The sequence below is a fragment of the Heterodontus francisci genome, chromosome 32 (genome assembly GCF_036365525.1).
Source record: "Heterodontus francisci isolate sHetFra1 chromosome 32, sHetFra1.hap1, whole genome shotgun sequence".
NCBI classification, from domain to species: Eukaryota; Metazoa; Chordata; class Chondrichthyes; order Heterodontiformes; family Heterodontidae; genus Heterodontus; species Heterodontus francisci.
The window spans coordinates 6,615,937-6,632,563 of NC_090402.1; the positions used below are offsets into that span (position 1 = coordinate 6,615,937).

At 44.0% G+C, this 16,627-nt stretch overlaps 1 protein-coding gene across 4 annotated transcripts in view; it reads left to right on the plus strand.

The window, feature by feature from the left end:
* Positions 1–15,954, plus strand: part of tsc1b (TSC complex subunit 1b) — a 48,481-nt gene extending 32,527 nt beyond the window's left edge. For 2 of the 4 annotated variants that reach the window (XM_068012090.1, XM_068012091.1), the window contains exons 14-23: positions 450–1,050; positions 2,127–2,174; positions 5,073–5,116; positions 6,642–6,808; positions 7,570–7,752; positions 8,803–8,913; positions 9,342–9,464; positions 10,499–10,692; positions 10,900–11,058; positions 14,666–15,954. In XM_068012090.1, coding sequence (XP_067868191.1) covers positions 450–1,050; positions 2,127–2,174; positions 5,073–5,116; positions 6,642–6,808; positions 7,570–7,752; positions 8,803–8,913; positions 9,342–9,464; positions 10,499–10,692; positions 10,900–11,058; positions 14,666–15,131 — 2,096 coding nt within the window. In that variant the 3' untranslated portion in view covers positions 15,132–15,954. The remainder of the gene's footprint in view (positions 1–449; positions 1,051–2,126; positions 2,175–5,072; positions 5,117–6,641; positions 6,809–7,569; positions 7,753–8,802; positions 8,914–9,341; positions 9,465–10,498; positions 10,693–10,899; positions 11,059–14,665) is intronic. The other 2 variants (XM_068012093.1, XM_068012092.1) reach the window with 2 other exon arrangements.
* Positions 15,955–16,627: the final 673 nt, after the last annotated feature.

Here is a 16,627-nt window from a genome sequence, read left to right on the forward strand (position 1 = left end):
CCCCCCCCGCCATTTCTTTCTTAATCCTACTTTATGATCAGATGCTATCTTGCTATTTACACCTCATCCAGACATATCTTGTCCTATTACCACTCCCTTTGGCTTTGTATCATGATACCTTTTATTTAATCTCTCCTACCCTCCACCCTATCACAGACCTTTCCCTTTTGTTCTTTCCTCACCCTCCCCACTTTCACTTGCTCAAAACCTATCAGATTTCTAATTTGTGACCGTTCTGATGAAAAGTTAGACTTGAAACCTTAACTCTTTTCTTGCCACAGATGCTGCCTGACCAGCAATATAGATGGAAGTTGTTTTGTATCACCTGACTGTCAATGGGTGTGGGGACCTAGAGCAGAACTGCTCATCTGTGTATGGAGGGATGGTATAATTGGACCAGTGCTGGGAATTTTACTGTATATAAAGGATGTATTTTTTTACCTTGACAGCTGCTATTGCTGATGAACTTTCTGAAATTACACCGATGGATCTACAGTCCCTGGTCACTCGGGGAGGTTTCGACTCCCCATTTCAACACAGGACTGAAACCCTCACTGGCCCGCAGATGAAACGTGAGCAGGAATTGTACTCTTCCGTCCCCGAGCAGGGTCTGTGTACTGAGCCCCGGCAAGCCCTATCTACAACTTGTAAAGCACCAGACCCGCACAGGCAAGAGCAGTGCCCCATCAAACAGGGGTTCATGCCCATTGAGAAGCCAAGTCAGAACTGTTCTGGAATTAAACAAGAGACTGTCAAAGCAGGGTCAACATCATTGGAAGTTTTTACACCCAGCCCCCTGTTAAAGGTCCAGGCACTGAGGCACCCTCCACTTGGCAGCGGTCATCCCCTCCCATACGAACACCTTTTTGAATTGGCCTTGCCCAAGACAGCGAGTCTCTTCATCAAACAGAAGACCTCTGAGCTGCAAACGTTAGCGGGCAAGCAGTCTGAAGATCCATCATCCCAGTCATGGTCATCGATTTCGCCCCTTGAAGTGCTGGACAAGCTGATTCAGCATGGAGGAGATGCACATGTGAAGGAACTTAGCAGGTAAGATGGAAGGGAGTGGTGGGAGTGCTGCACTGTCACAGGTGCTGACTTTCCAATGAGACATTTCAACCAAGGCCCTGTTTGCCCCTCGGCTGGATGTGAAAGATCCCACGGTACTATTTCAAAGAAGAGCAGGGGAGTTCTCCCCCGTGTTATGGCCAAAATTTATCACTCAATGCCTCATGATGTCCTGAGAGCTCAATAAACACAAGTCTTTTCAGAACATTTTGATCTTGAATGCAACAATGTACAAATATTTCCTGCATTGCAAATGAAACCAAAAGTATTTTTCAATTGTCCTTTTTCAGAGCTTTTTCTTCCTCTCCACCTGATCAAATTCCAGTTGACATTGTTTGAGAGTTAAAAGTAGTTTTTTTTTTTTTTGATGCGTTGTATAGCAGGTTTGTTTGTGTTGCACCTCTTCAAATTTGTGTTCTAAGAAATGCACAGATTTCTGTCATGTACTGTGGCCCCTACTTAATGCCATCTTTCCCAACTAGTGTTGATGGGTTTGGAGTGTTGGACTGCCTGCACACTCCAACCTACAGCTGTCTGAGGAATTTCAGTAATGAAGTTTAGATTGGAGAAGACTGAACTGATGGAGGTATTCAAAATCATGAGGGGTCTGGAAAGGGTAGATAGAGAGAAACTGTTCCCACTCATGAAAGGAGCGAGAGGGCACAGATTTAAAGTATTTGGTAAGAGAAGCAGAAGTGACAGGAAAACTTTTTCATGCAGTGAGTGGTTAAGGTCTGGAATGCGCTGCCTGAGTGTGGTAGAGGCAGGTTCAATTGAAACATTCAAAAGGGAATTAGTTATATGAAAAGGAAGAATGCGCAGGGCTACGGGGAGAAGGCAGGGCGACGGAACTGAGGGAATTTCACTTTCAGAGAGCCAGTGCAGACGTGATGGGCCGAACGGCCGCCTCCTGTGCTGTAATGATTGTAATCTTGCTGGAAGGGCACTGTTTTTGCTGTGGGATGGCTGGTTCGATTTGCCGCCAAAAGATGTTTCTCGTTAAGCAATTAGGATGGAAAAGGTAACTGATGGAAGTGCGTCCGTCATGTTTGTTTTAGACTTTGCCCAGTGCAACCCGAGCCCCAAAGTCAAAGAAAAGTGGTCCGGTAAGTGTGGAATTTACTGTCATTCGATTAGATAGCCAATTAAACGCCAATAATTAACTGAATCCATTAAATGTTTCTAACTGTCACGGTGATTGCTGTGGTTAATTTATTTGATTAATGGGGAGCCGCAATGCCCTTAATGATTCTCTAATTTCTCTCCTTGTATGGAATTCTACAGCCTAGGAGGAGGCATTTATTAAAAAAAAAGTTAATTTCATAATCTTTGAACAGTCGCTTGTTTCTTGGTTGTAGAAATAGTGGGGGAGGGAGGATAAAAGTTGTTTGTGAGACGGTTGCAGGTTGTATGATGAAATCTCCAGGAATATGTCCACCCAGAGTTGGCAATGCTGCAGGAATCTCTGTGCTGCTGCTGGCAGGGCTACTTGACTGGCTGGGGATGTAAATCACATCAAACATTCTGACACTGGTCACTTAATAGTGCTCAGTAGTGAGAGCAGGCAACTGATTTTCTTTTTCTCCCCTCAAGCACTCTGGCGTGTTAAAGTGCTCTTGCCGCACTCCCCTGCCTCAGTGCAATAGACTTTAATGTTGGTGAATCTGTTTTTCTTTTGCAAGGGCAGTGGTTCTCAAAGTTTGCTGTGTGGGAATCCCATCCAAATACTGACCTTGCCCTGGGATTCTCCCCCCCAAAACCCGTCTTTGCTACAAAAGGTTGTTGAGGTACCAACCCAAAGGAAAATGAAGCTACAATGTGTTTTTTTGATGTACGCTTAAAAAATAAAATCACATATCAGACTAATTATAGGAATCGAACAACCTTGGGCAGCCTCAGATTGGGGTCATAGAGACCATTCCAGGCCACACTGGGTTCTATTTTCAGAGGTCCACCTGTACCTTTCTTGGTACAGACTGCAGGATGGAAACAAGAAACTTAACTTTATATAAAGTTTCATTTCTCCCCCCCGCCACCCCAACCCAAAGTGCTAGTGCCAGTTGGGAGTGTCCAGTTTGCACATGAGGGAAATTTGCTTGTTCTGCAACTCTTGATCCACGAACAACTGCAGCATTGAAACAACCTGGGGGGGGGGAAACTGAAGTATCAGTTGTCTCCGTACAGATGAGCCACGGGCTGGTCTGTTGTAATGTTCTGTCATCCTGATCTGTTTCTGAATGTGTTTTGATTGACACTATATTAGTGTTTGGGCTGATCAACCCTTTCTATTAAGTCTTATACATTACACAATAAAGAATGTGTTTCAACTGGTAAACCAATGTGATCCTGTCTTGGTGATTACATAGAATGTACTTCGTAGAACCCAACTGGTCTATGCCAGCGGTTACTCTCCACACGAGCCACCCCTCTTCATCTAACCCAATCACTACTTCCTGTGTGATTGTTGAACTTTTATTGATCCTGTGTTGAGACCTGTCTAGTTTCCAAGCACAAGAGCCAATGATCAGTGCTCAAAATGGAAGCTGGAGCTGTACAGTCTTTGTTTTTTTTATATATATAAATGTATATATATGTCCCATGATCCATTCTCAGATTCCACTTTTAAGATTGTACTTGATGCCATTGAATTAATCTTAATTTGATTAGGTGGGAGGGAAGAATCATTAAGCGGAGAGCTTAACACTTGCATTTACTCCCAACCGTTTAAGCACTTCCCTTGCCTAATCGTACGACCAGTGTTTGCAGTATTGGTTTTCCATAATTGAGTCAATGGAAATGCCACTCTGCAGTAGGAAGCCTCTCTTCTGGGGGGGGGGGGGTGGTTTGTTGATGCATAATCTTCAGACAGAGGGGAGAATTTTACTCTGCCTCTCCGCTGTGCTACACCTGGCTTGAAGGAATACCTTTCTTCCACTTTGAGCACCCTGTGCTGTTTCCAGCACTGACGTCCCTGATGTACATCACAGACTTTGAACAAAATCTGAAATCTTACTGCACTGGATGTGGAGATTGAGAGATTTAATTTTTGAAATGTATCTCGACTATTCACCTGTCTAGTGTATAAGTCATTGCTTCTCAGTCTGTGAAAAACAGAACCAACTTGAATTGATGTGGAGCATCTTAATGTGCTCCATCGAGTGAATTACTTTTGAAATCTAGTCTTTGCTATGGGCAAACTTGGTAGCTAATTAGTGCACAGCAAGAACCCACATACAGCAAATAAGATTGCTCAATCGGTTTCTTTTTGCTGTGGTGGTTGAGGATATTGGTGAATGTTCTGCTCTGGCATTTCGGGCGCCTCTTTAGTAGTAAGCTGGCGCCTCTGACGCTGCAGCCTTCCCTCAGTACTGCACTGAAGTGTCAGCCTAGAGTATGTGCCCCAATCCCAGAGGGGCAGCTTTAACCACAACCATCTGAGTCCAAGGTGAGACTTAGCCAAGCTGCTATTCTTCCACTGTGTCCAGTAAATCAGTGGAAGTGACTCAACATATTTGTCCTGGCCTTTTTCCTGCTCTCCTCTCATTCCCCACTCCCTGAAATACTGACCCTGGCTGAGATTTGCTCCTACTGCTGTGGGGCCCCCTTAATATTTCAACCAAGTGGCCATTCTTCATATGTGACCCTTGATGCCAAATGTTGACCGGTTTATTTGGCCATAGAGGTGGTTCTGGGTTGAACCCAGTCCTATTTTCACACTGATGTCCACCTGCACACTTCTTAGCATGAGCTGCAGGAAGGGAACCTGGGGTAGGGGAAGTGGAAAGGAGGGCAGTATATTAACCAAAGCTGCAACCTTGTTTTAGTTGGCTTGTACCCCAGATGTTGCCGTTTGGGTGGATTTTTTTTCGAATGTGATCAATTGCATTTCACTAACTGTCATACTAATGGTGAGTTTGCATAAATACACTTCTAATTGGCACAATGGTTATCTGTTCTTGACGTGTATCAGTTTCTCACTGTTTGTTTTCATATGCTAATTTTAGATTACCTTTGCCCAGCAAATCTGCAGATTGGACTCACTTTGGAGGTATGTTGTACAAATGATCAATGCAAAGATATTAAATACCAGATCACACTATCTTAAAAATGCAGAAATGGGTTGTCAATTAGAATTCTCTTTTCAACATAACTTTCTTTCAGCCTTTCTCCCCATCACTTCTCTTGTTTCAAAAGTGCTTTTAAAAAAACCCTTCCTTTTGGTTCTCATTTTCCTCTCCCCAACTTCTCTTGTCCCCACTTTGGTGTCCTAAAACATTCATCACTCACTTGGGGCCCTGTACAAATGGTTGTTGGGGCTTAGAATAAGTATTCAGGAAAGGCTGTAGAGGTGGACAAGCTTAGCGAAGCAGCTAGATGTGTTTCTGGGAAGTGAGAACAAATTGAAGGATAAGGTGGGTTGGACCAATGTCATTTGCTCAAGTTTTTGGGTTCTGATCTATTTTGAGATGGCTTCTGCAGAGCAAAGGAGGTTGGGTCATTCTGGGGCAGTATTACTATTTGTCAGACTGCAACTTATGTCTTGCTCAAGAGCTGCCCTCTGAAGCCTGTGTCAGAATCATGACATACAGCCTGATTTTCCCCATGCATTGGGCTTGTGATTGCAGTCAAATCACTGTAGGCAATTGGCCAGCAAGAAAATCTGCTTCCTGTGCCACTGAGTTTGATGGGCCAGTTTGTCTCATACCAGTCCTAGCCCTCATGCTGTCTTGTGGGAGCGACCCTCTTAGTCACTGCTTGGAGTTGAACTTCAACTAGAAGTTACTGGCGTAAAGTAATTTTAAGTGAACCACTATTTCCAATTTAAAAAATATTGTAAAATGCTAAAATCTGACTACAAATTTGTGGTTCAGGAGCAGGAAATAGCCCCAGTTCTTCAGCCTATTAATGCTGAAACACTCCTGCTTTTTTTAACCTCCAGACTCTACTAAATGCTCTCCTGGCTGGCCTGTTATCTCCACCCTTTGTAAACTTGAACTCATCCAAAACTCTGGTGTCTGTATCCTAACTTGCTAACATTCCCACTCACCCATCACCTGCTGTGACCAACATTGATCTCAACAGCTCTGCTTTTAATTCTCATCCTTGTGTTCAAATTCCTCCATGGCCTTGCCTCTCCCAATCCTTGACCTCCAACAACGCATGCTTCCAATTTTGGCCTCTTGTGCATCCCTAATCCTCTTCGTCCCACCATTGGCCATTTCCTTCTGCCTGGGCCCTAGGATCTCTTCCCTCAACCTCTCCACCCCTCTCCCCTTATTTTAAAACATTCCTTAAAACCTCCCTCTTTGACCAAGCTTTTGGGCACCTGACCTAATATCTTCCTTTTGTGGCTTGGTGTCACATTTTATCTAACACTGATGCACCTTGGGGAGTTTCAGGTGCTATATGAATACAACTTGTTTGTGTCTGGTGTACAGGGAATGCCTGGGTCTTTGAATTTCATCTCTGTATGAAGTCAGAACAAGTCGCTGCTATTACAGCACGAACCTGGTAATCTCTTGAAGCTGGTTCTAGCTTTCAGTTTTGATTTAACCCGGTTCTACTAATTTCAGGTTCTGTCCCCATGGATGAGCTAGAAAGGCTTCGGAATCAACTAATTTTACTGCACAACCAGCTGCTATATGAACGCTACAAGCGTGAGCAGCATGCTCTTCGGAACAGGCGTCTACTACGCAAAATTCTCAAGGCAACTGCACTGGAGGAACAAAATTTAGCTATGGTGAGGCTTTAAAAATGAAATTTTAAGACATTACCTTGGATACTCATGAAATGGCTCTCCCTGTAGGTTCCAGTAGCTTCACTTTGTGTGACTAGGTGTGCTAGATGTTTGCAAGAAAGCCCTCGTGACTTTTTTAAAACCCCTTCACTCTTTGCTTTCCCCCTTCCCTGGAGTTCAGCACTTCATTGGAAGGGTTTTCTCTCCATCTTTATTCAAAGAATGCAAGATGTCATCGTCATAGTCATGTCCTCCCTGGTGTCCTGGTCAACACTACCCCATTGATCAACACTACTATCAGTCGCTAATTTTGTGTTTTGTGGGATCTTGCTGTGCACAGATTTGCCAGGGCTCAGGTGTCGGTGGGGAAGGAAATCAGCCATGGGTCTCACTCCTGACTTTTTGTTCAGTAACTTCTGTTGAAAAAAACTGACGTAATGTTGTCCCTCACTTGCCCCAGAGCCCTGAAGGAGTCAGGCTGCTGATTTTCCTCATAGCGCAAGTATCCACTTAGGCAAGGAGAGTCTCTGGCATCGTGGACATGTACTGCAGAAAGTCAACTTCATGTGGGTGGGGGTGGGGGGAGGTGGTGGCAATAGCAAGTTGAGATTTTTGGGGGGCTTCATTTGATATGGGAGAATGGGTGAGGAGATTTGAGTGGATGAAGTCACTCCGTTTTCCTTGATTTGTGAATGATGAGGTTTGTGTTTCATGGCCATGGGCAACTGAGTCCCTGTCTCTCTTGTGGCCAACCCTACATGCAGAAGGACCAACTGAAGCTCCAGGAATTGGACATCGGATCTCTCAAGCGCAGTTTATTCATCGAACAGAACCAGTGTCGGCTACTGCGAGAAGAGAAGGAATCCATCGTCCAGCATCTCAACAACCAGATCGCGGAGCTACAGAAGGAGCGAGGTGACTATCGTGCCAGCTGCCAGGAGCTGCAGGTAAAGCATGGCTGACTGTTAGAAACCATCTTAACCATTGGGCTAATTTGGAGGGGGTTGGAGTGGAAGGGAGAGAAGGTTAAAGGTGTATCATAAGTGTCCATTTTATTACATGTGCGGTGAACTCTAACTTAAGTACTAACACACCGTTCACCTCGATTACTCTGTCTGCCAGCCACCTAATTGGTCTGAGTGTTTACTAACAGAATTTCACTGATTCTTGTATTTACTGAGCAGATGTACTCTAGTGAGATTTTACTGTACTCTTTCCTATAAGATATTTTATTGCTTTGGGTATGGGCGTCACAGGCAAACCTGACATTTATTGCCCACCTCTGATTTCCCTCGAAGGTGGTGGGAACTGTTGCAGTCCGTGTAGTGAAGGTGCCCCCAAAGTGTTGTGACAGGATTTTGATACCGTGTCAATGAAGGAACAGTGATGTGTTCCAGTCAGGATGGTGCGTTAACCTTTTCGTTAACGTGTAAATGGGTTTATTCAGTTAATAAACTATGTATATAGAGAGGCTGGTGTAGTGAATGTTTACATCTTAATTTCTTATGCGATGTGTTTAACTGTCTGAGAATGGTGAGGGGAGCAGATTCAATATTAACTTTCAGAAGGGAATTGGATGTAGACTTGGGTGGAAAAATTTCGATGTACGGAGAAAGAGCAGGACTAATTGAATTCTGCTGGCCAAAGAGCTGGCACCAGAACGACGGGCTGAATGGCCTCCTTCTGTGCTGTATAATTCTATATTTGTGATTAGGTATAGACTGAGATTGTCATGCTTTATGAAAATCTTGTTCTACTTCTGGAGGGGACAGGTGAGCGATGGGAAAGATATCTAAGGGCAATTGTTTAAGGAAGATGTAATCTTGCTGGTAATGTCTGGATATTGGAAATTAATTGGTGGGCCAGAGTCTGACTGGGTGCATTGCACATTGTCTATTCAAGGGATAGGCTTGATGGGCACCTGGCTTTTTTTTTTTTTGGACCCTTGCTTTATTTTCTAATTTACTGCAAGCTCAGGGTTGTCGTTTTCCTTTTAGAATAAACTACAGGATTGTCAGAAGATGATCAGGGAATTGAAGCTGGAACTACAGAAGGCCAATAACAAAGCATGTAACACAGCATATCTGCTAAACCAGATGACTGAGAAGGTGAGGAATGCGGCATCAAAAACCTGATTTGAATAAAATAGTGGTTGGCATCGACAACTTTAGAATGTTATGGATGAGAATTCCTCTCCCAACACGCTCCCCCTATGAGACTTGTGCTAATTGTTGCACGCCCAGCACTTTATGCCATTCTATACAATTGGCCCACTCCAATAACCATCAAAATTGTGGATCTCATTGCCGGGGTATGGAAAGTTTCTCAACGACCACTCTCAGAGCAGTTACAGCATGGGTTCGATACAGAGAAAGAAGTTCCCTCTACCCTGTTGGTTCAGTGCTATAGGTGATGCATGTTGCTTAGCTCTTTGGCTGCAGGGAACCCAGGGGAAACTAAAAGACTACCCTGCAATCTCTCGTCATCCTTCCCTTTGTTCCTAGTGGAAGGGCTGATCCTCTTGCATTATTCCTAGTTCACCAGCACCCAGTCTGTACAGCAGCAGATGGAATGGCTGAACAAGCAGCTGCTGCTCCTGAGCGAAGTGAATGAACTACACATGGTGAAAATGCTACACTCGCAGACCGGCTCCGCCAAGGTAAGGTTATTGGCAGAGCAGTGTGTGTGTGTTGGGGCACTGAACACTCAAAAGTACAGGAGTTCTGTTTGAAACTGAGAAATCAATGGGGACATTAGTCAAATAGTACTTGGGTTCTTTCTAAATTTCAAGATCATTATAACGATTTTACAATTTGATCCCCTGTAGCATTGCATGTGGGGAATCTAGACCAAGTAAAGTATGGTTACAAATTCTCATCCTAGTGTTCAAACTTCTCCATGCCTCTTCCAATTCTGGCCTCTTGCATGTCCCTGATTTCCTTCTCCCTGTCATTGGTGGCTGTCCCTTAGGCTGCCTGGGCCTTGAGCTCTGGAAATCCCTGTCTATATCCCTCTCTGTCTCTGTCACCACCTTTTTTAAGACTATCCTTACAACAGGTGAAAGGAACTGGTTTTAATATCTGCTTATGTGGCTCCTGTGAGGAACCTTGGGACACTTTAGTACATTAAAATAGGAGTTGAATTAAGTCTATTATGCCTTTGTCCAATTAACAACTTGCATTTATATAGCTCCTTTAAAGTAATTACATTATATCCTTGCTTGTTTACAGCTCAAGGGGACATTTGGCCCAACAGGTCCATGCCAGTGTTTATGCTCCAATGATCCTCCTCCCTTTGTCTGACCCCCATCAACATACCCTTCTGTGTTACTATATTCACCTGTAATGGAAAAGCATATGTTAACTTGTCACCCTGTGACTGCACCCTCTCGCCAGTGCTAGTACTGCACTGCCTCCATTGGCATGAGGGTGTATTTACAATGACAAGTTTACATGGACAGATTCCATTATAAACATGGACAACTTTTTTTTTTTTGGAAGGGGCCATCCATCAGATGAGATGTTAAACGGTCTGACTTCTTGTACCTACCTGAACAGATGCTAATTTGTATTTTGTGTTGTGATTCATTTGTCAGTAAATATAAACATAACTCGGTCATCTAGGAAGAGCTTTGCTAATGGCTGTGTAAGATCCCTTTTTAAATGCACCCCCTGCCCTCATCGTTTTCTTCAGGCAGCAGAGATGGAGATGTTGCAGGTTTCTTTAGTCCGAGAGCGAGAGAAAATGAAGCACCGCATCCAGCAGCAAGTTCAACGGATGGAGGCATCGCAGCGCCGCATAATGGAACTCGAAAGCCAGCTGACTAAGAAAGAGCACCTTTTTCTTGAGCAAAAGAAGTATCTGGAGAATGTCAAAAACATGGCTAGGTATGGTGGGCAGGGCTCGGTATGGGTGGGTGTGGGGTTTGGAAAATTAGTGTAGCATCTGTCCTTTTGAGCCAACAGGCAAGCTTGCCTATTTTCTCAGTCTTGGTCCCTAGAGGACCTGAAATAACTCCATGGTTGGGCTACAGTTTGAGGAGGCAGTGGGGTGCTCAGCTGTAACTGAACGTTACCGAATCTATTTTCTTCCAGTGGAGAGTTGCAGGCAGCAGAAAGCCGCTATGAAGCCCAGAAACGGATAACGCAAACTCTACAGCGTGAAATCCTGGAACTCTACAGCAAGTTGGAGCGGGAAGGACCTCCAGAGAAACCAGCGGCAGCAGAGAGAACACCTCTGCCTGTAGAGGACGAGTAAGGAGAGAACCCTTTGTTCTTTATGTTGGTTTGGGGTTAATCTTGGGTAATGCGTTGAGTTGATGTGCTGCTCTTTTGCCCCATGACCTGGATTCCTAATGTGGCTCAGGCTGTAAGGATTTGAGTTGAAATGAGTTTGAGCAACCTGCCTTTGGTGGTTGCAAATCCCCCAGGATTCTCTGATTTTCAACCCACCAAGGAGCTGTTCTTGGAGTGAATGCGTAGGTGATTCACAGCCAGACATGGTTGTCAGCCCCCAGCCTCTGAATACATGATTGTGAACCCTTTGCTCCCTCTAAATTGGGAGCACTGATGCCATTTCTAGTGCTCCTAGTGCCATACTGGCTGAGATTAACTAACTCAACACAGTCATGGAGCTGAGCATGAGACCGCACAGTGTGTCTCATACAAAACTAGGCATAATTAAGGTACTAAAATTGATTGGTCTCCTATGCCAAAAACATTAAGGCCCCAAACTGTTCTGGTTGAAAGCAGTTCACTCAACACAAGCCAGGAATCAACCATGGAGCCTTCCCCAACCCAGACCTTGTCAGATATGTCCCGTCACACTAACCTAAACAATTTTTTTTTTTAAAAATCTATTTCATTGGGCATTTCATGGTCAACATGTATTACCTGTTCTAGTTGCCCTGAGAGGGTGGTGGTGGCTGCCTATTTAAGCTGCTGATGGTGCTTTCGTGCAACAGGATGACTTGCTAGGCTATTTCAGAGTGCATTTAAGAGTCAAATATGTTGGTGTGGGACTGAAGTTGTATATAAACCCACACTAGGTAAAGACAACAGGGTTAGTTTCACTGATATGATTAACATTTCACAGCAATTCCATGTGATAATGCCGAGACAGACCAGCTGTCACTTGTCTGTACATATTGAAACTATTTAGGTAACTCGGGAGCAAAAGGAGATGGATTATAATTCCCCTTTTGCTCAAACTGTCAATTCTCTCCAATTATCTTCCATTCTCATTACAGTTTATAACTTTTATTCAAATTCTATAACCTGATTCCCTTGACTATTCTCTTATTCCATAACTATCAAGTAGTTAGGTAACCATTATTCTGAAATGTTACATACAACCTTCTACTCGAGCTTCCTTCAGTGGACTTGGGGAGGCCCTTTCTCCCAAATAGCCTATTGGCCATCCCAGTCTTTGTGGCTCTCCCAGTGCCTTTTGGTTCTCTTGTTGCATGCTGCTGCTTTCTCCCCTGTATTTATACCCAATGATTCGAACGTTTCATGCAAGGAGATGTAATTGCCCTGATCTACCTATAAAGCACGGTGCACCCCCCGCCCCCTCACCACAGCCATTCATCTTCAACTTCTGTTTATCAGAGAGCCACTTTATAAATCTTCATGTTACTTCCTATTTCCACTTGACAGTTGGAGATTACCACATCTGTGTGGTCAGATCAACAAGTCCTGCTGTACTTTCCAACTTCATATTCCAAATGTTAATTTTCTAGGTCACAGTATTTCACATTATAGATGCAACAGTGTCTGCATGACATAAGCATCCCGTTTCAATAATATCAAGTAAGAGTGGACAACAGTATCTCAAACCTCTCGTGGTAGAGCATCGCACCCGGTGATGCAATCGCCCACTGAATGAACCAGGCAGTTTGAAGATAATTCTGTCTCCATTTTAATTCATGGTCTGGCACCAGGAAAAGCAATGACCCTGTAAACTGTCAATGTTGTAAAAACATAATGGTTCACCAATGTCCTTCAGGGTAGGGAACCTGCGTTCCTTACCCAATCTTTGTCTCCATCCCACACTTCTGTTGTCCATTAATACTCTGAAGTGGCCCAAGGAAGTTGTCGGGGGAAACTAGGGATGGGCAATGAATGTGGCCTTGCCAGGTCACACCCAGAGAATAAAATAATATGCAAACTGACCAATAATTGCAGGTTTGAGTTGTTCCAAGTGCATCATAAAACTAGAGCGAGGTCATTTGGGAGTGAAATCAAGAAGCATTTTCCTTTCCACATAAATGGTAGTGGAGATCTGGGGCAAATGGCTGTGGATCCTGCGGCAGTTGCACTGAGCCGGTCCATTTTTTTTTTTTCTTCATTTATGGAATGTGGACATTACTGGCAAGGCCAGCATTTACTGCCCATTGCTAATGCCCTTGAAGGAAAAATATTGGCCAAGACTGGGAACTCCCTTGCAATTTTCCCTCTAAACTGCACACCATCCAGCCACCCGGAAGTTCCCGCGCAGGCCTAGCTCAAGTCTTTAAGTTACTGCACAAAAATTTGAAGGTCCCCCGCACTTAAATGAATCGGCCGTGCACAACAAGAAAAAACGTTAGAGGGAACGTTACTCCTTTTGCTCTTCAAATAGTGCAATGGGATCTTTTCCTTTCACTCGAGAAAAGATGTCTCGGTTTGACACCTTATCCAAAAGATGACATCTCTAACAGCGCAGCATTTTTAGGACTGCACTGGGAGTGTTGACCTAGATTGTGGGATCAAGTCTCTGAGGTGGAACTCTGAACCTTCTGACTCAGAGTTGAGAGTACTGCTCATTTGAGCCGAGGCTGGCATTGAGTTTATTGGCAGGTGAGAACTCGCTCTTTGCAGCCTGAATGATGTCCAGCAGTGGTGAGTACTGGCTGCTAGCTAACTGATAGGAATACATTTTGGAATTTTGGGAGCAACCTCTACATTTAAACCATTCTCTCTGGGTAAAGAGCTTGCTACCACATAGGGTAGCACCATCACTTTTTTCCCCCCACGTCTGTCTCAACTCATCTGCTGAAACCCTCATTTTGTGTCTTTGTTACCTCTAGACTTGACTATTCCAATGGTGTTGTGGCTGCCCTCTCACCTTCCGCCCTCCACACACTAGAGCCCATCCAAAACTCTCTTCGTATCCTAACTTGCACCAAATCCCATTCACCCATCACCACCTGTGCTCCCCGAAATGCATTGGCTCTTGGTCCAACATTTTTTCAGTTTTCATCCTTGTTTTCAAACCCTACCATGGCCTTGTCCCCCTCTATCACTGGAAACTCCTCCAGTCTACAACCCTCCAATCTCTGTTCTTCCAATTCTAGTTTCTTACACACCCCCTCCACTACTTTTGCTGCACTATTGATGGCTGTGTCTTCAGCTGCCTGGGTTTCAGCTCTGGACTTCTCTCCCTAAACCTCTTTGCCTCTTTCTTTAAGATGCTCCTTAAAATCAACCTCTTTGACCAAGCTTTTGGTCACCTGTCCTAATGTCCTCTGCTTGGTGGCAAATTTTGATGTCTCTGAAGAGTCTTGTGACATACTGTTAAAGGCGCTATATAAATACAAGGTATTGCAAATAAGGGATGCATTTAAAGGGAAGTTGGATAAACATGAGGGAGAAAGGAATAGAAGTTTCTGCTGATAGGATTAGATGAAGTGAAGTGCGAAGAGGCTAATGCAGTGCATTAACTTTGGTATAGACCAGATGGGCTGAATGGCCTGTTTTTTTGTATTGCATATTTCATGTAACAATCTGAGCTGGAGCAATATCTATTTTCAGTCTGATATGTTTGAAATGAAGGATTTTTGCTGCCCTATTCTCAGTTTATATTTTTTTATATAAATAGGTCTGAAAACATTGGTGCCAATTCTGACTTCTTTGATAAGACCCAAGAGGCAGACAGCAAAAGTCGACAAGCCAAGCCCCCCATGGCCCCCAGCATCTCTACCGACCGGTCTCCCAGCAGGAAGCCACAGCCAACACCAGTGGTCGCTGAGCAAGTGGGCCAAAGCCCGGGTGCCATGAGCTCGAACCTTCTGGAGCAGCCGACTGCCCCAGTCACTGTCGGCTCGTACCCCAGCTCCAAGAGTTTCCTTGGGATGCGTGCCCGCGAGCTGTTCAGGAACAAGAGTGAAAGCCAGTGTGACAATGAGCGGCCCAAGATGGACAGCCTCTTTGACACCCTCAAAACTGAGTGTGGTGTGGAGCTGGGCAGCTCTCTTGGCCCCTTGAAACTGCAGGTGCCCAGTCCAGACAGTGTCAGACAACTCAGCATAATGGATTATGATGGAACGCATCGTGACCAGAATTAATTGGGGGAGTGTGTGGGGAAGAAAAACAGTCAGTATTATTCTGAGCAGTTAATGCCTGCTTTGCTTTGTAAGCATGTCGTAAGTTTATAACAAGGTACAATCCAGTTAAGGGCCACGTGCTCCCTTCAATGGAATGTTTATATATTTAAGAGGAAAAAAAAACAAAGACATCAAATCCCTGTGTAACTGTGAACAAATAAGTTGTCTTTCATGTTTTGCACTACAGTATGTGTACGTATGGTATGTCTGTAGATGATGGCCACCCAGGTATGACGGAACGTCTGATTGGAACCTTTTATACTCCCTCCCCTTCAAATGCTTGCTGCTGACCCAATCGGACTGCTCCTCTTCAGTTGGGATGGAAGCGTAACCTTGAAGACGTTCATCGTACAAGCAGACGAACTCTCTTGCAGTGTTCAAAAGAAGAAAAAGAGAAAGGCTGGACCAACTCCCCGCAGGAGCTTTGTATCAGACTGTGTACTTTAAATAATGAAACAGTGCTGTGATTTTAAACCCCTTTTACTTTTACCCCGCCATTGCAGTTGCTGTTTCCCAAGCTGTGATGATTTGGACTCTTGAACTTGCTCGCCAATTGAAATCAAGCCAGAGACTGGGGGCAGAACTGCTTGTGAATTTGAGCAAGAGACACCCTGACTGGCCATTTGAAGTGCATTGGTGTTCAGTGGTATCTTGCCAGATTTGTGTTTTTTTGGGGGGGTGGCCAGTGGGAGAGTTTCTGACTGCTCAGACACAGTATTTTTTTGGGGGTTCAAAGTTGAGTTGACAAATATTGCGCAGTGATTTAATAAAGGGCTACCCTCCACACTTGCAGTTTTGTCTTTGTTTGAATTTATTTACGTCTCCTGGTCATTTGCATTTCATCTGTTCTCTCATGGCTAGTGTGAAAGTGTTACTATAGTTGGGCCCATACTCCCATGATCTGGAATGTGAGCACAGTGATCGGAGATTGTGAGCTGCAGGGTGGACCCTTGTACCAAGTGAGGTGTATATGGAAATAGAATAGGTGATCACCTACCATCCTTGGTCTCTCAATGTACTGGTAATGTATATTTGGCCAAAATTATAGATCGAGTTTAAGTAAAGATAAGCAAGCAATAGCAGATTTCACTGGATTACAGAATTTAACTTATCTGTTTCAAAATAAACAAATGAGCTGTTGAATTAGCCCTGACTGGTGGTAAATAGTTTTAAAAATAAAAATTACCCACATAATTTCAATACTTCTGCACCCTTTTGAAATTCAAGCTGTACTGCTGGAAGATCAGAAGATATCAACTGGACACTCACCAGTTTATTTGACCACTTGGATTAAATACTAGCTAACATGTTGCAAAGATTAAAATGTCTCTTTTTAACATTATTCTTTATAAAAAATATATATATATAGTTATGCTGGGAATGGATATTGGATTAAAATTCCTTTCTCCTGGTGCATTTTCAATTATGTATGCACTGGATTTTTCACCTACGTGGGA